Raw genomic sequence first — 24,998 nt, 5'->3', positions numbered from 1 at the left:
CCACTAGGAAGCTGCAGAGAGCAACGAGGTATCCCTTCCACTTTCTCTTCCTCAGTTATCAAAATCAGCTGCCCTCGCCTCTGCTTATACTTAGATCCCAGAATGGTTTAAATTACAAGGTACTATCATCTTTTTCCAAACCCTGCCACTGTCAGGGACACCTTCCACTATCCCAGGTTGCTCCAAACCCAGTCCAACCTGGCCTTGGACACTTCCAGGGATCCAGGGGCAGCCACAGCTTCTCTGGGAACTTGTGCCAGGGCCTCACCATCCTCATTGCAAAAAATATCTTTCTTATACCTAATCTAAATCGTCCCCCTTTTGGTTTAAAACCATCAGCCCTTGTCCTGTCACAACAGGGTTTGTCCATGTACTTCATGTGCTTCAGCCCCCTGAAAAAATTGGTGGATTCTGCTGCACTTGCTCCACTGATCAGTGTCTCTCTTGAAATAGAGAGCTCTCAAAATCGATGTTCCCTCCTCTCACCGCTGCTGGGCACAGAGGAAACCCTACCTTTGACCTCCAGCCTGGCCGTGGTCTTGCCAGCAGCCGTGTGGCAGCTGTACTCCCCGGAGTCGGCGCGGTTCAGGTCGCGGATGAGCAGCGTGTGCACCTTCCCCTCCTGCTGGATGCTGCACTTGTGGCTGGAGTGGATCACGGACGTGCCCTTCTTCCACTCCACGGGGACATCAGGCTTGGACACCTCGCAGGACAGGTGGGCAGTGCCACCCTCCTGCAGCTCCAGGTTGTGCAGCGCCTTCACGAAGGTGACTGGGGCAGCTGTGGGGAGAGGGGACCAGCACTGCTGCAGCATCCTCACCCAGCATCGCCCCCAGGGCAGGGCTGGGGGTCTGTGGTTACATTGGGAACCAGGTCGAAGAGGAACAAACAACACAAGGCATTGGTGTGGGCCATCGTTCAAAAATTGTTCTACATATCTTAAAAGAAAGGTTTTTCAGAGCTTTCAGACTTTTTTTGTTTTTTTAAAATATGATCTGAAAGCATTATAAGTAGGAGATTAGTCCAGAGTATGTTCTTGACACGCTTCAGCATTGATTCTGACATGTGATCAGCTGCGTAGTTGGATGGTCTTCAAAGGATGTTAATGTTAATTATTATATCAAATAACATCAAAGGATGTTAACAATAATGATTATATCAAATAACATCAAAGGATGTTAATCTTCATTCCATGTACAATAAAAACAACGGCACAGATGTACCACTCTAAACTGCTAAATTAGATTAGCAGAATCTCCCAAAATTTCCAAGGCTCCCTAATCCCAAATACACCTCTCCAGAAGTCAAAGCAGTGCCTGCCAGTACCTGCTCAACCCCTCTTCTGGGGAGGCTGCTCACCTTCCACCTTCAGCTGCGCTGCTGACGAGTGCTGCCCCACTTTGAAACTGACGGACCCACAGTCTTCCAGGGTCACCTTCCTCAAGATCAAACTGTGACGTGTCCCTTGCACTCTGATCTCATTCATTTCGTTGGATTGCAGGGGAACATCCCCCAGGAACCACTGGGCATCCTGAGCCGTTTCCCGGGACAGCCTGCACTCGAACACCGCGTCTTCTCCTTCGTACGCGGCCACGTCCTTCAGCCTCTCCACGATGGTGGCTGCTGGTTCTTCATGGAAAGGGCAACAGAGTTTGAGATCTACTTTCAGGTGATGCTTCCTGGGTTAAACATGTCGTTAGGCTCTTTCTTGGCAGCACTGTGTTGTTGTTATTTGAGGCCCTAAATAATAAATCTATGTGTGTTCAGCTTGGAAGAGAAGGCTTATGGGAGCTTATAAAAAAGAGGAAGAAGGACTTTTTATAGGGTTAGACAGTGACAGAAAAAAGGGGAATGGTTTCAAGCTGAAAGAGGGCAGGGTTAGCTTAGATGTTAGAAAGAAATTGTTCCCTGTGAGGATGGTGAGGCCCTGGAACAGGTTGCCCAGAGCAGCTGTGGCTGCCCCTGGATCCCTGGAAGTGTCCAAGGCCAGGTTGGACAGAGCTTGGAGCAACTGGGATAGTGGAAGGTGTCCCTGCCCATGGCAGGGGGTTGGATTACTAAATTACCTTGGAAATCCCTTCCAACCCAAACCATTCTTTGATTCTATGATCCTAAACTCATGAAAATGTTGGTACACAGGCACGTAGCAACATATAACAATGCTACAGATGCACAATTCATGTCTGCATGTGTATTATGCACATATATGCGATAGTCTAAAAAGTTTGCAAGTTATACCGTGTTGTGTGCATAATAAATATTTAATATATGTATAATTATAACCTGTGTGCTGTGAAAAAAATTGTCAAAAGATTCCCATGGGTGAAAATTAATTATTATTAAACCACAGAATCAGTTACCAAAGAGATGTAACTGACAGAGTTCTTAGCCCAGTGAAACCTCTCTCATCTCTGAGATCCCCGTTCCAGGACAGGTCAAGGTTTAGCTGCCAAATATCTCAATCCTGTGCCCCTGCCGTGGTGCCAAGCTGTGCCCAGCCCTTCCCCGTGCAAAGCCCCACCTTTCAGCTGCACTGCTGCCGTGGTTTGCTGGTCCCCTGTGTCACAGGTGTACTCCCCAGCATCAGCTTCGCTCAGGTTGTGAATGGTCAGCTCAGCCCGGGCCCCCTCCTGACGCATCCTGTATTTGTCACCAGGTCGCAGCACTGTCCCCGCCTTCTTCCACTGCACAGTGGTGTTGGATTTGGAGACCTCACAGCTCAGAGTGACAGTGCCACCCTCCTCAGCTTGCTGGCTCTGGAGTGGCTGTGTGAAGGTGACTGGAGAAGCTGAATCAAGGAAGATCAGAGGGGGGAAAAATTATGTGTCATTGCTGACTGCGTAACTAAGCCTTGTGTTTGATGAAACTCTGGTGCCATCCTAAATTTGGTTCAAAGTCAATTCCAAAGTTAGTTTAAAAGCAAAACAAGGAATGAGAGAAGGTGCTGTGTGGGAAATGGATTTCTAGAATGTTCTCAGGGCCTGACAGAAGGCCCACACAGTGTGTGCATCTGTGTGCGAACCTTGAGACAAGAAATGCTGACTTAGAAATGCCATGGAATAGGACAGACATTGCTGAGAGAGAAATGGAGCTGGAAACAAGTTTCAGAGGATGGCCTTGCAAATAAGACCAGATACTCTGGAGAAATAGAACTGTGAAAGATGCACTGCAGTAGGACCCACGAGGGGTAATTTCAGATGATTGGCTTTAAGGCATTTTCAGCATGGTGTGGCTAAAGCTGATAGGCCAAGAAACATTTACAGTGTATTGTCATTAGGAAATAGTTGGCTTCTGATTGTGATGGAATGAATTATAACATCTGTATTGTCTCACCCTTCTCATGAGACTGAAAATGGAATGAAAGTTTTTAAAACACCTCTCAGCTGCCCTATCTCTGGGTCAGGAAAAGGGTATTGTCTGACAGCGCTGGATTTCCAGGAGCTCTAAGCACTCTGCACTCCTGAAGAATCACTGGACACTGCACACAGTGCTCATACACTGAGCACCTCAAGGATTATGCTCCTCCTTGCACAGGAATAGTCATGGACACAGAGTTTTGAGCATCTCAGTGCATCTGTCTCCAAATGGGTACCAAAACCTGACCTCAAAAGCCTGCTCCTGGTATCCAAGTTCTTGTGTATTTGAGACAGAGCATGGAGAAACATCTTTCTATAATATTTCTTATTTGAAAACTGGACCAGCAGAGAAAGGAACCCTGGCAGTCTCTGTGCAAATGGTATCACCGGTGGGTCAAGGTGGAGTTTTGGTGGGTGGATTTATGAAGTGCCACATGTAGAACTTTAGCTCCTCAAGCCCAGTTCCCTGGAAGAACCACAGTGGCTCCACACTTACTAGTATTGATATCTATATATATATATATACAGATATAGATATTTGTTTTTTCTTTTTCAGCCAATTGGCTGGATTGGTATTTACAGTATGACTGCACAAGCTTCCTCAGCTTCCTGGGTTTGGAATTTTTTTCAAGGAGTCCTGGAGTGGCTGAGACTACACAGAGAGACACAAATTTGCCATCAGAGGACCTGCTTGCAGCACCAATATTCTGGTGTCCCTGAGTTGTGGAGTCAGTGTGACTGCAGGCAGTGCATGCCCTTCATGGGAGAGCCCCCAGGGATATTTCAAAAGTTGGGATATAACAATATCCTGGCTGATCTTTGTTTTTCCTGATCATGTGTCTCAGAAAAAGTCACCTTGATATTGTATTTGTATTAAATCAGATTTGAAAAAAACCAGACATATTGTCACATCACATCTATTTTAAAGACCTTTGGCACTAGAAGCATTTAGATGCCTTGCTCATTAGCTGGAGTTGTGTCCAAGTTTGAAGAAATTCACCTGGATCACCACTTTTTCCAGGCAGAACTACAGCTCAGAGGATGATTAAGCACCAAAAATAGTCCTATCTTAATTTTAGCTCCAGCCCTGGTTGTCTGAGTGACCAGAGAGAGGCCATAGGGTCTCAAAGTGTGGGAGTAATTCCCACACTTGGGTCCCTGCATTTTCTTTGCTTAAGACACCACAGGACTTCCAAAAGCAAAAGCACTCAGCTGCTTTTGACAGCACAGCACATCTGAAGTCAAGGACAGTAGAAAAAAAAAATTCTCTTGGCAGAGCCTAAGGGAGTGGGGCAAGTTTCTTATCTTAAAAAAAACCCAACACACCCCATCTTTAACAGTCAAAGTGGCTGTTGTTTGTTCTTTTCTGTTGTCACAGGTGTATTTGCCAGAGCCTTCTGGTTTTTAATGATAAATCTTTCAAGTATGGACTCTTCCCTCCTGCCTGATTTCATACTTGGAGCTTGGGGAGATCACCGGAGGGCCCTTTTTCCATTTCACATCAGCACAGGGCTGGGAGAGCTGGCAGCAGGGGACAGCTGTGTCCTCCTCCTGCACTTCCCTGCTCTGCAGTTTCTCCTTAAAGACTGGAGGTGGCACTGAAATTACAAACAAAGCAAAGTGTTTGTTTGCTGTGCTTTGTTTTTCAGGCTCCTCTGTCTTGGTGTTAAAGCTACAGCTGAAGGGTTGAGTATTAAAAAAATCCTCTGACTTCTGTGTTATTTACTGAGGAGTTAAAAGAAGCTTCTAAGAGAGAAGGATTTTGGATGGAGAATTTAACCAAAATAATGAAGAAAGAAAAGAAAAGAAAAGAAAAGAAAAGAAAAGAAAAGAAAAGAAAAGAAAAGAAAAGAAAAGAAAAGAAAAGAAAAGAAAAGAAAAGAAAAGAAAAGAAAAGAAAAGAAAAGAAAAGAAAAGAAAAGAAAAGAAAAGAAAAGAAAAGAAAAGAAAAGAAAAGAAAAGAAAAGAAAAGAAAAGAAAAGAAAAGAAAAGAAAAGAAAAGAAAAGAAAAGAAAAGAAAAGAAAAGAAAAGAAAGGAAAGAAAGGAAGAAAGGAAAGAAAGAACCAGATCAGAGCAACCTGATCTGGTTGAAGACGTAGAGGGATTGGACCAGATGGCTTTTAAAAGTCCCTCCAAACCCAAATTATTCTAGAATTCTAAAAGGGGTGGTGGAAGCAATGAAAATTCCAGGTCTACCCATCCAAGTAGCGAAGCCAAGCTAGTAATTTCTCCAGGAATCAGTGAGCTTCGGGAAGATGGTGAAATGTCCCCTGTTCATCCATGGTGATTGCAGCCACGGATGCTTTGAAGCACAAGCACCCCCAAGACACGAGGGGTGAATTTTGGCCTTGAATTTGCTGCCAGCATAAGCAAAGCACCCCTTGTTCCCACTGACCCTGTTCCACAGCACAGGGAGCCCTCACCTTTCACCGTGAGCTCTGCTGTCGACGTGTGGGGTCCCACGCGGAACGTGACGGTGCCAATGTCCTGCTCTGTCACCTTCCTCAGGGTCAGGGTGTGGATCCTGCCCTTTTCCACCGAGATCTCGTTCATTTCGTTGTTCTGCAGAGCCACATCCTGCAGCTTCCATTCCACGTCCCTGGCGTTCTCGTGGGAAACCTGGCACCGAAAGGTGACATCGTCCCCTTCGGCCACCACCGTGTCCTTGAGGCCGCTCACGATGGTCACGTCAGGCTCTGCAAGGAGGCAGAAACGGGAAATGAAAGGGAAAACACGGATCAAATCATGGAACCATGAATAACCCAGGTTGCACTGGGCTTCTGGGAGTCACCTGCTCCAACCACTGCTCAAAGCAGGCCCAGGTTGCTCAGCACCTTTTCCTTCAAGGGTGGAGACAGCAGAGCCTCTCAAACCCCAGTTCAAACTCTGCTTTTAATGTACTTGGCAACAGGACAAATGGCTTTTGGTTAGTGGCTTTTCCACTTGTCCTTGCTAAGAGACACATTGCATATTGGTTTTTTTTAAATTGGGTGAACAGGCATGAATGCTGGTGCCAAAATCAGGATTTTGAAATTTGTTCCATTTACACTCAGCCATCTTCACAGGATAACATTAAAGCCTGACCTCTCTATTGCATTTCTGTGAACAGACTTGCATTTACTCCACGCTGATGCTCCAAAGTGGCTGAGGCCCTGGCTGGCTTTGTCCTCCCAGCAGGACTCACTGGGTTAGTGTGAGCACAGGGCTTCTGCACTGCAGTTTGCCTGAGTCCTGCTTCTAGGACAGCTGGGCACCTGTGCAAGGATCATACGGACAGCCCCCAGCAGGCAGAAGCTGTAAATACCCCAAACCCACTGGGGAATACCAAAGGAATCATAAAATCACTGAGGCTGGAAAAGACCTCTAAAGCCATCAGGTCAAACCATTCAAAAAGCAGCCCAGTCTCCCTCTGAGCAAGCACAGCAGATATTCCTACAACTGAGGTCACCATCTGCACGAGAAATGGTGCAGCTGGGTGTGATGTGCAGGAGATCTACGACGTGGGGTAGCCCATGGAGATGCTGGGGGTGTTTGTTCCACACCAGTGGTCCAACCTAAGCTCTGCAATGATATAAAGGCCAGATGCAGCTGCCATGTGACTGGAAGCTGGGGCTGGACCATCTGTTCAGTCCCTTGCACATGATGCCAGGCAAATATTCCAAGCCATGAGTCACAGATTGCAGCTGCCTTATCCTCTCCTGTCCACCAAGTCAGTCTTTGCTTTGGTGCATCCACTGACCACAAGATTTTTTTTTATTATGCCCTTCCTATGCTCCGTGTTGATCACAATAACTCATTTTATGTGTCTGCATATAACTCAACCATGTTGTGAAATCTTGTTCCAATAAACAGGTCTTGCCTTTCACGGTGAGTTTGGCAGAGCTCGTCTGGTCTCCAGCCTTGCAGGAATATTCCCCAGCATCCCCAGGCTCCAGGTGGTGAACACGGAGCTCCCGGAGGGTCCCATCCTGCCACATTTCATACTTGGAGCTGGAGTGCAGCAGGACTCCATCCTTCCTCCACTCCACTTCTGCTTTGCTGATGGAAACCTCGCAGCGCAGCCTGGCTGTTCCTCCCACTTCCACTTCCTCGTTCCTCAGCTGCTGCTTCAGCTGGGGTTTGATGGCTGTGAAATGAGAAATAAATAATACATAAGCTCTTTGCTTGAATGCCAGGTCTGCACAAGTCAGGCACAAGGCACCCGGGCTCTGGTGCTGCAGTACAACTTTGCATTAGTGGTGATATGATAATAAAACCTTTTTTTTTTTTCCAATAAACAGACTTATATTGTGTATATCCAGAGGATCAGAAAGTTCCCCAAGTATCCTATAAAGTCCAGGACATCCACATCACACCTTTTATGCATCTACTCAGCATTTTGGAAACTCCAACACACAAAGGTTTTGACTAAGCAAAACCTGGCACTTTCTATCTAAACCAGTGTAAATCTTTTGACTTTTACAGAAATACCCCTGGTTTTCAACAGCTAAATAATGTAAAGCTTTAAACTAATTTCTGGTTTCTCAGCTGTCTTTTCAAGACCCAGATCATCATCGGTGAGTCCTTCCAGATGATGCACAAATGGACATTTATTCAAGTAGATCATGGAACAGCTCAGAAAACAGCTTGTCACTGATGGAAACAAGGGGATATCCATGGGGGGTGTGTGAGCAGTTGGAAAAACAGGAATCTCAGTGCCTGTGGTTCCAGTAAAAACACTACTGTGAGACAGGTAAAGCAATCACTGGGCTCTTTCACCCATAGTTGACCCTGTGGCTGCTTTCTGAGTCAGAGTCAGCAAAAATATATTGTTTGAAAGGTTATAGCTTAGATCAAAGCCACAAATTCCACCCAACTTTGAGACAATCATAAACATTTCCTAGATGGTGCTGGGATGGCCCTGTTTGAGCAGGGAGGTTGGACCTGTGACCCGTTCTGTGATTCTGTGATCAATCACAGACATTATTCCTGGGTAGGTTAAACCCAGCATTCTCGGGATCTTCACGGGGAGATTAAAAATAGCAACCTCAAAGTGCTTTTTTTAAATGATGTGCCACTTTGCTATTGATTCAAGTGAGCCAGGAAAATTGCAAAGTGCCAAAACAAGTTTTGCTAGTGTTTCAAAATCCCCATGGCGCAGAATTCCTTGCTTTTATCATATCAGAGGAAGGGGTCAGTGCACTGCACTCTGTGCTTTACAGGCTTAAGCAGGAACCCTGTCCCACCAGATCCACTTCTCTGTACTCTGCTTTACGACTGGGCAGCTCTTTTCCTTGTTATCTTAACTTTTGGATTAAATAACCCCTTTCACACAGTTCCACCAGCGCCTCTTCTCCTCCAGCCCAGTGGGTGCAATGCTAACCATTCACTCTGAGGACTGCAGTGCTCTGCTGGTCTCCCGTGTCACAAGTGTAATCAGAGGCATCCTCTGGCTCTACATTATGGATCACAAGCTCAGCTCTGCGCCCACTTAATTTAATTTGATATTTGGCACACGGGAAGAGCTCCATGGTGCCTTTCCTCCACTCCACGGCTGCGTTATCCTTTGTCAGCTCACACTGGAATTTCACCACGGCTCCTTCTTCTGCTTCCTCATCTTTGAGCTGCTTTTGGAAAAGAACTGGCAGAGCTAAAAGAGAAAAGAAAAGGATCAACAGGATCTTTTCATGAAGCCTGGTTGACACAGACTGACTCTCGGAGAACAAGATACTCTGCTTTTCACTGTGATATTCCTAGGTAGGATCCATGTTTTCTAAATTTCCTGGCACAACTGGGAGATCTTGCTGCATCAGAAGAAGCCATCTGCACCCATAACATTTATTTCCTTTGTTCCTTCACTCAAATTCTTCCCAGTGGTGAATTCATTGAATGATTTTATCCCTGAGTTGATCTAACAATGATCTCAAGAGCAAAGAACTTCAAAACTCCGTGGACAGCCTTGAGAGGTCAGGGATGTAATCGCCTGTCTTCTTAGAGTATTTGAAAGAAAATATTCTTTTTAAATATTCAAACAACACATCCTGCAAAATGTCCAGATGTTATGTTAAATCATTGCTTTTTTCTTTAAGTTCTCCTCAAGCACAAAGCTTAAAAGTATTTCCTATTAGAGCCCAAAACTCAAACACAGCACTGGAAGAACAAAGCATCATCCTCTCCTTATTAAAAATAAGAAAATCTTAACATATCAGATGAAAAAGAAAATATTAATAGAGAATAAGAATAATGCACTTAAAAATATTCATATTGAAATGGTTGTTTTGCCTGTTGGAGGAACCTATTCCTTGAGGAGTCAGCTCGCACCACGTACCTTTCACATTCAGAGCTGCCCTGGTTTCCTGATCCCCCGTGTCACAGCTGTATTCTCCTGTGTCTTCTAATCTGAGATTGTGTATCAAGAGCTCTACCAGGCATCCCCTCTGCCTCATTTCATATTTCTGGCTGGGCTGCAGCCCCACGCCTCCTTTCCTCCATTCCACTGCAGCACCAGCTTTCGACAGCTCACAGCAGAACGTGGCTGTGCTTCCTTCCTCAAATTCCTTATTTTGTAAAGGTTGCTTAAACGTGATGGGCAGTGCTGTAAAATTTGAGAGGAAAACGTTTCAAGAGTGTTTTAGTGCAAGAAGGATCCACTCCTACAATCATCCTTCAGGTATGGCTTATTCTAATGATTCCATAATCCTGGGGATGCAGCTCTCTGTCTTGGCAGAATCTTTCTTGAACCACTAAAGGAACCAAGAGCTGAAGACAGGCAAAGCTAGGAAAGATCTGGTCTTAGCGGTCATCAGAATGGCCTGGTTTGGTGTCTGAAGGATTCAGACTTTCCTATGGAAGAGTTTCCATGACAGCTATGGATGCTTTAGGCAAAGATCACTGGGAATGGCCTCTCTTACAGGGACAGATCCCTGTCCCTTAATAGAGGTCTGTGAGTTTACAATATTAAAGAGAGTTTCTGCCCCAAATAAGGCTTCTATCAATGTATAAAAGATCAAGTTAGTATTGATCTCTTGGTAAGAGATCACAGTGAAGAGATAAATGGGAGGGGAAATCCAGATTTCAGTTAAGGCTGAAACAGAGGTGTGGTTTCAAGTTGTCTGCAGACAGCATTTGCACCTGAAGCTCAAAGCCTCCAGTAACAATACAGCACATTCATATATAGAAATCCCTTATCCCCTGATTGGTGCCTCTCTTACCATCCCAGGCAGGCATTACATCCAATTAGGCATCCCTTATCCCATTCCCATACCCAGCCACACTCCCTGCACTCAGGGCAGCAGGGTTCAGCATATTTTTACATCATGACAACCTTCAAAGCCAGGTTGGCTGGGGCTCTGAAAAACCTGGTCTAGTGGAAGGTGTCCCTGCCCGTGGCAGAGGGATGGAAATGGATGATCTTTAAGGTCCCTTCCAACCCAAACTATTCTGTGATTCAGTTGCTTTAATGGTCACTAATCACTCCAGATACTGCAAGAAGAACCTTTCTGCTTTGCTGTGTGCCATGCCCAAGAAGAACATTTATTCTGGCATGGACCAGCAACGAAACAAATCAATGGCTGCAGGGAACACCAGGAAAAGCTCCTTTCACTCCACTCCTGCTGAGCCAAGGGTCACTGTCAGAGTCCAGGACATCCCTCTGGCTGCCCTGGCTGTCTCAAGACCCTGGCAGGGGGCTTGGAGACCTTGGCATGAAGTCAAAAGCACCTGTGGATTCGATTTTAGCCTGTGGAAAAAGCTGCCAACTTTGTGTGAGGAATTACAAGCCACAGGGGTTTGAGTAGTGTGGTAGTTGAATTAACACAGGGTGAAAAAGTAGAATTTTGTAGGTTTTTAGAATGGGGTTCAGGGGGACAAGATGGAGGGATTTGGGCATCTCCTGACCTTCTTTCTCCTTCTTCTTGCCCTCCATGTCTTGGTGTGATGGTGACACTTCTCTATTGGTTTAAGGTAGAGACACACTCTCCAACATAGATGACAGATATTGGCACATTATTGTAAACATAGTACACGTAATTTCTAGTATAAAATGGAAACGCCACCCGAGGTGACAGGCAGAATGCCGTGGCCTCCTTGCTAGCCAGAGCTCGGCAGGTCAGAGAAAGAATGTTATAGATAAGGAAAAATAAACAACCTTGAGAAGCTGATCCTACACATTTCAGACTCCTCCTTTGGCTGCACCGGCTGGGAAATGAGGACTTTTACAATCTTGGGGTCATCCCAACAGAGCAGACCCTGAGAGGTCACCACTGCCTACCATGCACGGCCAGCACTGCTGTTGTCCGCTGGTGTCCGGAGTCGCAGGTGTAAATTCCTGAATCGTCCAGTTCCAGGTCAGAAATGACCAATTCAGCAGCACAGCCCTGCTGCCTCATCTCGTATTTCAGACCAGGGTAGAGAGTGACATCCCCTTTCCTCCACTCCACTGGAGCCTTGGGTTTGGTGAGCTCACACCTCAGGGTCACCGTGCCGCTTTCTTCTGCCTCAGTGTCCTGCAGCTCTTGTTTAAAAAGGGCTGGTAGGGCTATAAAATAGAAATATGACTTGGACCTGCTGCAGCTGGGGCTTGGGAAAAAGGAAGTAGTGGGAAAATGAAAGCACCAAAAGAGGTTTTTTTTTTGTTTGTTTGTTTGTTTTTTCCCAGATGTCTCTAAACCTCAATGCTCTAATTCAAACTATGAAGCTATTTCCCCAGAGAATAGGAATATCTGCAGAGCAAGAAGAAATGGACATCAAGAAGTTACATTTGCCATGAAATGTATAGAACCTAATCTATGATCTAAAAATGGAATCATAGTTTTCCTGCTGTAAAAGCAGCCAGCGTGCTGCCCTGGTCACTGAAGAAGTGTTCTGAAGATCAGCAGGGAATTTTCAGAGTTCAGATTCCCTCCTAATACAGAGACTTGCAAGAGTTCATACTCCCTCTTAAGGCAGGGAATTTTAAGGGTCCAGATTGTCTCTTAAGACAGGCCATTCACAGGAGAGATTCTGATTATTCTGACAGCAAAATACAGAAAAAACGCATTTAGTTCTGCATTGTAATTCCCATTTTCTGCCCATCCACTCCATGAGCTGCATAGACCAGGCTATTCTGCACACCTCATGATTTACAACCTTTTCCTTAAGCAACACTAAACCACAGTTGCTATTTTTGTTTTCAGAAAATATTGCAGCCTTTTCCCTTTAGCTTTTTACCGTTGACTGTCAGCGTGGCAGTTGTCTGCTGATCTCCACACACACAGGTGTAAACTCCAGCATCCTCCTCCTCCAGCTCATGGATAATCAGCTTTGCAACAGCACCATCCTGACTCATTTGGTATTTTCTGCTCTCTTTGAGCACCTCCTGCTCTTTCTTCCACTCCACCTCAGCAGGTTTTGTCAGCTCACATTGCAGAGCAGCTGTGCCATTTTCCACAACTTCCAGGTCTCTCAGCTCTCTCTTGAATTCTGGAGGCAGCACTGAGGAGTAAAAGAGTTACCACAGAGAGGGTGAATGTTCCTTAAAACGCAGCTTGGTGAGGTCCTGGGGGAGAGGTTTCATGGAGCAATACCAAGCCCTGGTCCAGGTCAGTGGAACAGAATGGGAAAACTTCCCCACCATCCCTAGACACTGGATCAAGGCAAGGAAAGTGAGATGAACCAGCAGAGCTGAGGGGGACAAACACCAGCAGGGAATGTTTTTTCCCAGTTCTACAAAAGGAGGAAGCACAGAGAGTCCAAAGGAACCAAAAGCCCAAGCAAACAGAAAGGGACAGGAACAGACCATAGAGATTTGGGCAGCTTTGGAAGACGTTCACCCCAAGGATTACATTACCATGAACTGTTAAGGCAGCTGTGCTGGTCTTGTCTCCACACACACAGGAATAATCCCCACTGTCACTCAGGTCCAAGTCATGGACCACCAGCTCCACGGCACGTCCCTGCTGCCTCATGCTGTACTTGGTGCCCGAGGTGAGGATGTGCTGGCCCTTCCTCCACTGCACACGGGCAGGGGCCTTGCTCAGCTCACAGTGCAAAGTGGCTGTTCCACCTTCTGCCCCTTCCTGGCTCGTCATTTCTTCTTGGAAAAACGGAGGCACAGCTGAAGGATGCAGGTAAAATGTGTTACAAACTGAAGGTGTCTCCAAGGTGGAGAAGGATGAAGGATAAAATGTGTTAAAAATTGAGGGTGTCTCCAGGGAGGGGTGAGGAAGTGACAGGGGAAAGTTGTGAAGGTTGTGACAGAGGAAAGTTGTCAAAGGCAGGTGAGCATCAGCGACAAAGAGAGGAAAGAGAAATGAAAATATCCTCGTGAGAACAGACATCCTAATCCTTTTGGATTTACCCTGGCTTCCTACAGCAAAACTGCACAGTCCTCAACAGATTTACACCTGCTTTCTACCAGGTTCCTCCTCATAAAGAAAGCACAACACCAGCTCTGAGCTCCTCAATTCACATGTACTGGTGTCTTCCACAAACTTCATGGCTTTGCACTCTCTTTTCCTACTCACAGAGCTGCCCTGCTGTGCTCTGCCTGTTGACAGCTCCTTACTCATCCTCACTCCTTCTTCCTTGAGATATCCTTGGAGAGGAGCATCCGGGACTCACAGATTCTTCTTGGCCCCAAATCAGATCTCCAGCTGCTGAATTCCAGCCTGGGTTCTTGTCTCAGAACACATTTTTCCCATTTAACATAATTCTTGTACCCATTGCAACTTGCATCCTTGAAATAAATGTGGTGACCTTCATTTGTGTCCCTCTATTAACCAGGTGGGATAATGGGATATTTCATCTGTTTAACAAGGTTGGATATCTCAGATCCCAAAATTAGTGTCCAGTGTTAGAGACTTAGTTAAAATATCCAGGCTAGAAAAGAGGCTTAGCCCTGATCTGGCACATTTCCCATTCCAGCAGTGTTAAGCTGAAACACCAGCCTTGTTTCTCCAGCAAATTGTTCTTCCAACAAAGGAAGACCAGAAGGAGGTCACAGAAAGAATTCATTCTTTCCTTAGAAAAATTAGTCTCCGAATGGAAATCTATCTTTGGACATCGAGATTATGGGCACAAAACCCAAAATGGGCATAACTTAGTGCAGAGGAAATGATAACATTATGACAGAGCCTAATTCTGGATACTCCTTATTCCCTCTATTAAAATGGTTGGTATTGAGAATTCCAGAAAGGAATGGCAAAGAATAAACAGATTTGTGGTTTAGAGAGTAAATGCAGGAAAGGAAAGACCAAAGAACAATGGGGTTACATGGCAGGAAAGGAATGGCAGAAGGGAAAGAAGGAAGGAGAGCAGGCTTGCGTTTAAGGAAAGGAAAAGGCGGAAGGATGGCACAGAGAAATGCAGACAGGTATTTTCCAGTTTCCACAGCCTGCAGGTGAAGAGGGGCAGGGAACATTTTCAACTTAATGGAAGTTCAGTTAATAAGGATGAAGAGACAGATGTGGAAAATTGAACAGCTTGGAGTAGAGGACAGAGGTTTCCAGTCAGGAAAGAGGAGGTCAGGGATGGCTTTACCCTGTACTGTCAAGACAGCTGTAGTCTGGTGCTCTCCACACACACAGCTGTAGGCTCCTGCATCCTCCTCAGCTATTTCATGGATCACCAGCTCTGCCTTGAGCCCTTCCTGCCTCATTTTGTATTTCCCACTTGGTTTGAGGATCCTCTGGTCCTTCCGCCACTCCACCGGAGCAGCCTTGGAGAGCTCACAGAGCAGGGAGACTTCTCCACCTTCTTCTGCTTCCTTGTCCTTCAGCTCCTCCTTAAAGAGTGGTGGCAGAGCTGGAGGATGCAACACGGACAAAGGGACAGCAGAAAACCAGAATTAAAACCCTCATTCCTATTTTGAGATTATTTCCCCTCTGGCCTTTTTTTCAGCCTAATACAGATATTCAAAGCCATAACCAAGTTCAGAAACTCTGAAAGTGTCTTTCTTTGAGCGTAATGTGGTTTCAGTCACCCTAAGAGATCATGTCCCTGGGTTTTTGTTGCTATTTATAATGACAGAGCAAAACCAAAAGACCCAGGCCTCAGATCAACAGCACTCACAAATAATGCTGCTGGATACAGAACTATTTTACCCACAAAAAATGTCATTTTTTGGAGGCTGCTGTTGTTAGTTTCTGGTTTGTTTTTATTAAACTGTCACAGCCCATCTACATGAAAGCAGACAGATATCCAAATAAAACAGCTCCTAGTTTCAAATTGAAGTTTGAAGGGTCATTACACCTAATAAGAATTTTAGATTCTTATTACTCCTCATTTTGGAAGCCATAACTCAAAGACAAAACAACCTATGGGAATTAAGCTCTGGAATGATAACACTTATCTCACTCTGCATGTCTGACTTCTTTAAAGAATCTGAAACCTTAAAAAAAAAAAAAAAAAAAAAAACCACAAAAAAAAACCACCATGGCCAGAGAATTTCCTCCTCTTTCTGCTGCCCCAACCCTCACTGCTCCTTTTCCAGTTCCTGGAGAAGAGGCACCTCACAGCCCATAGCTGGGTGTTTTGGAGAAACTCTGGTGGACTCAAGTGACCTATGGGGTCAGAGCTGGAAAATGCAAATATCCAAGAAGAGGAGACTTGCACAGAAGGAAACGTCTCATTTTCTCCTTTTAAAAGACAAATTAATAATGACCAAAAAATTCACCATGAGCAACTCTTTCTCAGGAAGAAATGAGTTATAAATAGAATGAAGGAAGAGGAAAGGATAAAAACAAACTACTGACCCAGGGAAGAAACTACTACATTTCAGAATTATGTCTATCTCAAGAGATAGTCATCAATTTTAATAAGTTCTTTTTTACCATGAACTGTTAAGGTTGCTGTTGTCTTCTGGTCACCACACACACAGGTGTAATCTCCAGCATCTTTTACTTCTAGGTCACAAATGACCAGCTCTGCAGTGGTGCCAGACTGTCTCATTTGATGTTTGTCACTTGCTTTGAGCACTTTGGGCCCTATTTTCCACTGCACGGGAGCTCCTTTGGTTAATTGACATCTCAGAGTCACTGATGCTCCTTCTTTGGCTTCTTCATCCTTCAGCTCTTCCTTGAAAAGCACTGGCAGGGCTGGGAAAGGAAAGCCAGTAGAAAGTGCATTTGAACTAAGAGTGAATTGTGAATTCTCAGCTGAAGTTCAAATCTGGCCAAATCAGGGGGTGGAGGTTGAGGTTATCACTATGAAGATCTGGAAAACTGAATCCAGCAGTAAGACAAGAAGTGCTGAGATGACAAGATTTAAGGTAGAATTCAAAGGATTTATCTCAGGACAGAACCCCTCATCTGGTCTGACATTTCCTGGGTGCAATTCCCTTAAATACAACACAGCAGTGTGTCTGCAGGGAGAGGCAATCCTGAGCTCAGCTCCCTTTTCAGCAACACCAGACAAAAAGTAAACACCTGAACAAGACCTGGACACAAGTTAACAACAGCTGGACACCTCATGGGGGTTTCAGAGGAACAGAAAATGGACAATCATCTGCATTTACCCTTCACTGTCAGAGAGGCTGTGCTCTGCTGCTCCCCACACACACAGGTGTAATCTCCTGCATCCTGCAGCTCCAGGTCACGGATTTCCAGCTCTGCCAGGGCACCCTCCTGCCTCATGCTGTACTTTTCACTTGCCCTGAGTATTTTGCTCCCTTTCTTCCACGCCACAGCTGCAGCCTTGCTCAGCTCACAGCGCAGAGTGGCTGTTTGACTTTCCGTGGCTTGCAGGTCCTTCAGGTCTTCTTTGAAAAGGGCTGGCAGGGCTGAAGGTCACAAAATGCACAGAGGACATTAAAAATGACATGTGGCACACAGGTGACAGGAGGGGTGGGGTGGTACAGAAGCAGAGAACACTTTAGGGTGGAAACAGGGTGTTTTTCTCATAATTCCCGGGACATTGGACAAACCAAAAGACAGAAAGAGAAAAGCAGCCTGGATACAAGCAGATCTCACAGAGAGTTTACAGATTTAAAGAAACAATTCAGCCACAGTTGAACACACAACCAATATCAAGGAGCTGGCACAGAAATCCACAATAATGCAAATACGTGTATATTATTTTTACCATGCACTATCAAGGCCGCTGTTGTCTCCTGCTCTCCACACACACACGTGTACTCTCCAGCATCTTTCAATTCCACATCCTGGATAAGCAGCTTCCTGACCGTGCCCTCCTGCCTCATTTTGTACTTGTCATTGGCTTTGAGCAAAGTGCTGCCCTTCCTCCACTCCACAGGGGCAGCTTTGGTCAGCTCACACCTCAGAGTGGCCGCTTGACCCTCGGTCACCTCCTCGTCCTTCAGGCTCTCCTGGATGCCTGCAGGCAGCACTGAGGAGGCAATGGGAACAGGGTTAAAGGGAGCAGCAAACACAGCCTGCAGGTGAGGGCATGGGTGTGATGCCTCAGGTTTGAGCTTTTATATTTTCAGATTCTCTGCTGCTTTAGTGTGTGGGTCTGAGCTTCACATCAGGGGATGGTGAGCTCTCTGCACAGAGCAGGGAGACAAAACAATTCCTGCTCCAGCTGGGCACCAAGGACAAATGATCCAAATCTCAGGCCCAGGAGCACAAACAGCGTGGGCTGGAGAGAGAAAAACAAGCAGGATGGGAGTGCATGGGCTAAAGCTGGAATGGGACAATGAACTGCAAGGTGCAAATGGAGCAGAGCTGATCCCAGTGAGAGCCCCCGGGAGCGCTCGTGCATTTTGGGACCATTTTGGTTGATCTTGGGTGCAGCCCTGGCTGGGCTCTGGTGCTGCCCAAGGTGGATCCATGGAGGAGATCCTTTGAATAAATCCTTGCTTTATTCTTTAGCTCTGTCTAATCTCTGTTCTAGGTCAGATTACACAAGGCATCAGGTGGGGAAGTGTCTTCAGGCTTGACCTCACATCTACTTCAGGAATGACGTCCTAAAACCACTTTGTACACAGAACTGGGGAAAAGCTTTACTCCTAAGTCACAAAATTCATCCTCGTGGTCATGCCACGCAAGGTCAGACTCAGAGGAACTGTGCACAGATAACAATGACCACGGTGATAAAAATAATTCAAACCAGAATCTCAACAATGATGGCATCCAGATGGAGCTGGCCATTACCATGTACTGCCAAGGAAGCTGTGGACTGCTCCTCCCCACACACACAGGTGTAATCCCCAGCATCACTCTGGGTCAGACTGTGGATCACCAGCTCTGCAGTGACATCCTTCTGCCTCATTTTGTATTTCTCGCTAGGTTTGAGGGCTGTGTGTCCCTTTTTCCACTCCACTGGGGCAGGTTTGGTCAGCTCACAGTGCAGAGTGACTGCTTCACCCTCCTCGGCCTCCTCATCTCTTAACTCTTCTTTGAACAGAGCAGGAAGGGCTGAGAAACAGAGCAGCAAAGGTTTTCATGACAAGCAGCTCTTGACCACCAAAATAAACAATATTCACCAATATCTATCCCTGCCTTTTGCTGACATGAAAATCATCTCACAGAAGGAAAATGCTGATTTGTATTATAGAAAAAAAATGGTCTCATAATTTCTTTCAGCAAATATTAAATGAATTTGCTGATTGGTTTAGAGATGCATGGAAAATAAACAGCAGAAACAGGGAAACTTCATGTATGGTCAAAACTGCAACTTTCTCAGTATAACCCAGCCTAGAAAATTAATACAACAGGTTACACCATGATCAGAAAAAAAACTAAAGGAAAAAAAAACATAACCTTTTAATTTACATTTTAAGGATGCCTTCAGACCTAGCCCAGAGTTAAGATAAGACTGAAGAGTAGAATCAGAGAGAGATCCTGAAGGTGCTTGGGTAGGAATAAAAAGGAAAATAAAATAAAAAAAATAAATAAAAAAGAATAAAAGGAAAGAGAAGGATGATGTAGCCACTGCAGAAATCTGCCATAATTCCCTCACCCCAGGAAATTCAGGTGCTTCCTGACACCTCATCCCTTTGGGAACAACAAACAGAATTATTCAGAGTGTAAGACTGGATGGAAACGTGGCAATATGTGGAAGCAATAGGATGGGATGACATCCACTAGGTCTTTGGAATGGGGTGGAAATGACATTTGGATTTAAAAAAGCTAAAAAAGAAATTGAGAGGATGATCTCCAATTCCTGAACCTGACCAGCAAGAAAGAAATAACTGAGAATAAGGATGTGGAGGATAACTGTGCAGACATTAATGTAAATAGTTTAGAAGGAAGGAAAACAACAGGGGAGATGTTGGTCTGCCTCTGTTTCAGGAATGTGAATTGATGATGAGTGGACATGGGGAAAGCTGAAGTGTTTAATTCCTTTGTCTTCATTATTACTAAATGTTAGTTTTAATTAAGGAAGTAATAGAAATTCTGGCTTGGAAAAGTTAAAAAAAAAGTATTAGAGAATATATAAATAAATATATTTTCAAAGCAGCTTGGTGTGATGGAATTTGTCCTGGAATTCTTAAGGTGCAGGCACAACCAATTTCTGACACTGACAGTGACACTGAAGAAATTAAAGAGAGTGGCTGATGTTCCTCAAGCATAGAAAAAAACAGAAACTAAGAGATGAAAAATATATTTCAGATTGAAATATACACATTTAGTTCTTGCTGTGTAAACTGAGATTCTAAAATCCCAGAGAGTAAAGAAAGAAAAATCACTTGTGTAAAGTCAGTAGAGCCAATAGAGCTCCAAATGAAAATGTCTGCTTTAAAATGAGCTGGAGGTCTCCCTGATTCCCCTGGTCTGAGTTTGATAGATCTCCATTGGCAAAAATGGGAATTTGGGAGTACTCTGCAGTCTTGAAGCTGAATCCCATTCATAATGCTTGTCATAGAAAAATAAAGAGAGAGAGAGCAGAGAGAGGAATTATGGCCATCTCAATTTAATTCTTTGAAAAATCCAGAATTGCCAAGAGCTTTTCTCTTCATGAAGGAGTGGAGCAGGGTAAATTTTTTTTTTTTTTGGTATAGATTAAGCTTCCTTGACAGAAGGACATATTATATGTTCTACATTATTATTTCAGTAAAGTTTTATCTTTGATATAGGTGGAATTACAGAAGGGAAGTGCTACTAATCTGAAAAGCACAGTTACAGGATATTGAACTGGGGTTTACACTCACAATGAAAGAATGAATCGAGCAGAGTTTCTCACTAGTCTGAGTTCAGGATTATTCAGCGTTTTCTGTAGCAACTTGGACAATGAAATGCAAAGTTTCATTCATTTTGATGATCTCAAGGTGGGAAAGGAGGAAGGGTAAAACCATTTCTTTAAACTGGATTAAGATATAGAAGATTTGTATGAAGGAGTGGTGATAAAATAGCTTCAGTTCACAATGGCTTCAATTCAGCAAGGGCAGATGGAAAATATTTAAGAACAGTCAGTAACACAAATACAAGAAGAAGCAGATCTGCAGTGAGGGATTTGGGGTTACAACAGTTTGTGGAGAAAATTCAAGTCAAAAAGTTCAAGCCTGATGCAAATAATTCCTCATAATTGAGATGTGCAACTTGGAGTGTCACATTACTTCTTGGTTTAAATTTTGTACAAATATTTCTCTGCTTCTATAAGAAGTAATTACTTAAGCCAGTTCAAGAAACAGTTTTGTTGATCTAGAGAAGAACTTTCTGGCAGTAATGATGGTGACTTGGGGCTCAAGGATGGGCTGACCTGTACAAGTTCATTTCAATTCTATTTTTCATGGTTAAATTGGAAGTGCAAGACTGAAGCAATCCTTGTTGCATTGGAAAATGCAAAGATGGGCAGAAAATCAAAGAAATCAGCTCCCTGAATTCAGACTTGCTGGATTTCCAGGTGAGAAAGAGGCTGAAACTACTTCTGACTGTGCTGTGTTAATAGTGAAAATAAAGTTTCCTTCTCTTCCATGGGAAGTTTGCAGATTAATTTGGCTGAGGACTCTGAAATATTCTCCTACTCTAATGCTGAGTATTCTGGAGTACCTGAATAAAAATCAACATTATTCTTGGTCAGAGTTATAAAGAAAATTACACTGAACCAAGTCTTCTTTTCATTATGTAAAATTACTTGTCAAATCCTGATGCAACTTGAAATAAAATTGTTCTTTTAAAGAGCTATGAATGTTTCTGCTGCTTCATGTGTCTATGTTCAAGTCAAAAGTGAGTAAAACAGGTAAAAAAAGCAAATCTGTGACATCCTTCAGCCTTTACAAAGAAATACAGCCCTGCACCAACAAGAGCAAGGAGGATAAACAGGGAAAAATGTAGTAAAATCAATGGAACTACAATCGTGGTTAGAATTAGACAAAAACCACAATAAAAAGAAGAAAGTCTGTTATGAACAGAATTAATTATGGCAAGATTAGAGAAAGAGCTCGTGGTGTGTGAGTAGTGAGGATTGCAGAGGAGCAGGGACAAACACCACCCAAAAATGTCCCATTTCTGTGCTCTTTACCGTGCACCGTCAGTGCTGCTGTTGTCTTCTCCTCTCCACACACACAGGTGTATTCCCCAGCATCCCTGACCTCCAGGGCATGGATCAGCAGCTGGGCTCTGCTGCCCTCCTGCCTCATTGTGTATTTTTCACTGGCTTTGAGCACTTTGTGTTTCTTTCTCCACTCCACGGAGGCAGCCCTGGACAGCTCGCACTGCAGAGTGGCTGTTGCACCTTCTGTGGCTTCTTCATCCCTCATCTCCTTCTGGAAGCGCACAGGCAGGGCTGGGGGGGGTCAAAAGGAGCAGAATGTGGGACCATGGCAGCAGCTCAAGTAACCATTTCACGTGGTCTGACAACCACAAGTGATAAGCAAAGCCTTTCCTAATCCAATCCCTCCTCAGGATTGTGGTCACTCTGAGAACCATAAGAGACTGGCTTTGGAAAGCTGGAAAACACCTCATTCATAAGTCAGAGAGGGTTTTTTATGGTGAAGTCCATGGTGTGAAGTGAAGAACCCCATCAGCCTCAATTCAAACCTGCATGACTGAGACCTACCTGGGATATTGCCTGCTAGAATGGAAAATAAAGCCTAACCAAAGCATCTAAATTCTATGGAAACACAAATTGTTACTAAAAAAGTTCATAAATTAACCTATATCAGAGGCATTGGTTTCACTTTTCCATGAGGGACCTTTAAAAGGTCCTTTCCAACCCAAATTATTCTTTAGTTTCACCTCATACAGTGGTCTAGCAGTGCTTGACCATCAAATTATACTGAAACACTGATAACTCTCTCAAAAACATCTCATCAAAAAATTTTCTCAACTTTATGATTGCAACATCTTTACAACCAACATCACATTAATGTGATTTTCCACTTCTCAGCACCTACTGCTGACCATAAGGATCAAAAAAATGAGTTAGCACCAGGATGAATATCTGCAATTTTTGCCACGAACCTCCAACCTGTGCCTGACACTGACCAAAGCATCCAGGAATTTATTCCCAAACTCACCAGAAACAGAGCTGCACTTTCAAAGCTGACACTCCTACGCTCTTAAAAAAAAAAATGTTTGAAAGCCATCTCTAACTTATTATCTATTTCCTTTTTTTTTTTTAATTTTTACCATTCACTTTGAGCGCAGCCGTGGTTTCCTGCTCTCCACAAGAGCACGTGTAATCTCCAGCATCTGCCAGGACTAAATCATGGATCACCAGCTCAGCCACCGTGCCCTGGCAGCTCATGGTGAACTTGTCACTTGTCCCCAGGGTTTTGTCTCCTTTCCTCCACGCCACGGCAGCTCCAGCTTTGCTCAGCTCACAGCAGAAAGTGGCCGCGCCGTTTTCTGTGCCTTCCACGTTTTTCAGCTCTTTCTTAAAGTGAGGAGGGAGGGCTGAAGATCACAGGTGAAAGAGAGCACTTTAAAATTGAGCAAACACCGTGCCTTGACTGCTCCACTGAATTAAAGCGCTGCGAAATGGTTTAGAATGCACAGAACTTGAGAGCAAAGAATGATTTCAGGGGGGCATCCCTGACTTGTGCCTTGCAAGACACCACATTCACAGAATTCACAGAACTCAGCATCTCACAATGACTTGGAAATCAGTGTTGATTTATAACAACTCTGAGAACCATAAAAGAGTGAGTTTGGACAGCTGGAAAACACCTTATTCATAAATCAGAGGGTTTTTTAAATGATACGAGACATGGCATGTCATGGAGAGCCACACCAGTCTCAGCCCCTGAGCTCTCACTGATTTGGAAATCTATAAAACTAAAATATCAGTACTGGGAGGTATGTTTTAAAAGCATTTTAAGATATAACAACAGAAAGATGATCCCAAGATTTCAAGGAACTATGCACAGCTCTTTCTCAAAACCAGATTAAGAATTAAAATGAGCACCATGTTGTTTAAAATTAAAATTTCATCACTTTTCAATTTCATCCAAGAAAATCAAGTGAAATCTCAGTGATAAACCCTAAAGAAATTAGTGAGTAAAAATGCTCCAAAATGCTACTTCTGACTTCACCAAGCTTTTCATTATCCACTTCCAGCTTCCATCAACAGGAAAGAACAGGGGCTGAAAAGAATCTGTGATGCTGTTTATCAGTCCCAAAGGAAGGGCTTTCAGTGGGAGATATTCCCAGTGGTTGGAACAGCTGCCACAACATCTTAAAATAACAGAAGGGATCAAGAGCAGATTGTGATCTCACAGGAGGATCACAGATGACAATGCAGAAAATTCCTATTAACCCAGATATTTTACCATGCACTGTCAGGGAAGCTGTGCTTGTCTTGTCTCCACACACACAGGTGTAATCTCCTGCATCTCCTTCCTCCAGGCTGTGGATTGTCAGCTCAGCAGTGGTGTCCTTCAGCCTCATTTTGTATTTTTCACTAGGTGTGAGCACCTCCTGCCCCCTCCTCCACTCCACCGGGGCGGGTTTGCTCAGCTCACACTGCAGAACAGCCGTCCTGTTTTCTGTGCCTTCCACATTGACAAGATCTCTTTTGAACAGTGCAGGCAGAGCTATGGGGTGCAACATAAACAGAGAGGACATCAAAACCATTAACCACACCTTGGGGAACTCAGGGCTGGGGCCTGTGGCCAGTCGTTCACCATTACAGGAAAACAAATCAGTCTGGAAATCTGCCTCTAACAGAAAACTACTGCAGGATCCCACTGGGATAATTTCCACCATGACCTGCTTCTAACATTAACTTGTTCATATTCACCACTTCACAGCTGATTCCAATACTCCTCTCTACCTATTTCACTCTGAAATTATCTTGATTTACCTGAATTTCGATTAAAAGTCATCAGCCAGGGTGACAGCACTGCTGGAGATCCCTGCCTTTCCTAACATCATAATTTATATTTCTGGTTCAGGAAAAAGCCCTGGTAATATAGCTTCAGGTGCACCTTTAACCCAAGATTTCCAAGAACATAATACCAGGATTACAGCGGTTTTTAGCAGCCTTCAACAAGTTGTCTTATGATGTGCCGCTAAAATAAAATGGAAGCGACTTGCATAGGGATGAAAATGATAGGTCAGAAGAGGGGAGGAACATAAATTCCTCCAGCTGGGAGAAAGAAGATGAAACAAAAGTGTGCAGAAAATCTGGGAGAATAGTTTTGCCTCCTCATTTTTCCCTTGCCCTCGGCAGCTTTTTATTTTAAATAAAAGCTGTTCTTCCATCTATGGGAGCTGTTCATGAACTGCTCCTTCTGGAGGGGCAAGCAGAGCTCATCACCATTCATGTAATGGCAGAGCCAG

The 24,998-nt window shown here is 44.4% G+C and overlaps 1 protein-coding gene across 1 annotated transcript in view; it reads right to left on the bottom strand.

Annotated features, from left to right (window-relative positions):
• OBSCN (obscurin, cytoskeletal calmodulin and titin-interacting RhoGEF) overlaps positions 1-24,998 on the bottom strand; it is a 168,714-nt gene that overhangs the window by 80,929 nt on the left and 62,787 nt on the right. The window contains exons 40-57 of the mRNA XM_053972858.1: positions 23,987-24,250; positions 22,845-23,111; positions 21,736-21,999; positions 18,426-18,689; positions 17,395-17,658; positions 16,829-17,092; positions 16,146-16,409; positions 14,854-15,117; positions 13,163-13,429; positions 12,544-12,807; positions 11,606-11,872; positions 9,665-9,931; positions 8,720-8,986; positions 7,217-7,483; positions 5,781-6,053; positions 2,522-2,788; positions 1,360-1,629; positions 514-780 (exon numbers count right to left, since the gene is read on the bottom strand). Of these exons, the coding sequence (XP_053828833.1) occupies positions 514-780; positions 1,360-1,629; positions 2,522-2,788; positions 5,781-6,053; positions 7,217-7,483; positions 8,720-8,986; positions 9,665-9,931; positions 11,606-11,872; positions 12,544-12,807; positions 13,163-13,429; positions 14,854-15,117; positions 16,146-16,409; positions 16,829-17,092; positions 17,395-17,658; positions 18,426-18,689; positions 21,736-21,999; positions 22,845-23,111; positions 23,987-24,250 (4,791 nt within the window). The remainder of the gene's footprint in view (positions 1-513; positions 781-1,359; positions 1,630-2,521; positions 2,789-5,780; positions 6,054-7,216; positions 7,484-8,719; positions 8,987-9,664; positions 9,932-11,605; positions 11,873-12,543; positions 12,808-13,162; positions 13,430-14,853; positions 15,118-16,145; positions 16,410-16,828; positions 17,093-17,394; positions 17,659-18,425; positions 18,690-21,735; positions 22,000-22,844; positions 23,112-23,986; positions 24,251-24,998) is intronic.

Source organism: Vidua macroura, chromosome 1 (genome assembly GCF_024509145.1).
Source record: "Vidua macroura isolate BioBank_ID:100142 chromosome 1, ASM2450914v1, whole genome shotgun sequence".
NCBI classification, from domain to species: Eukaryota; Metazoa; Chordata; class Aves; order Passeriformes; family Viduidae; genus Vidua; species Vidua macroura.
Note: the sequence above shows the minus strand (reverse complement) of the source record. Positions and strands in the feature narration are given on the sequence as shown.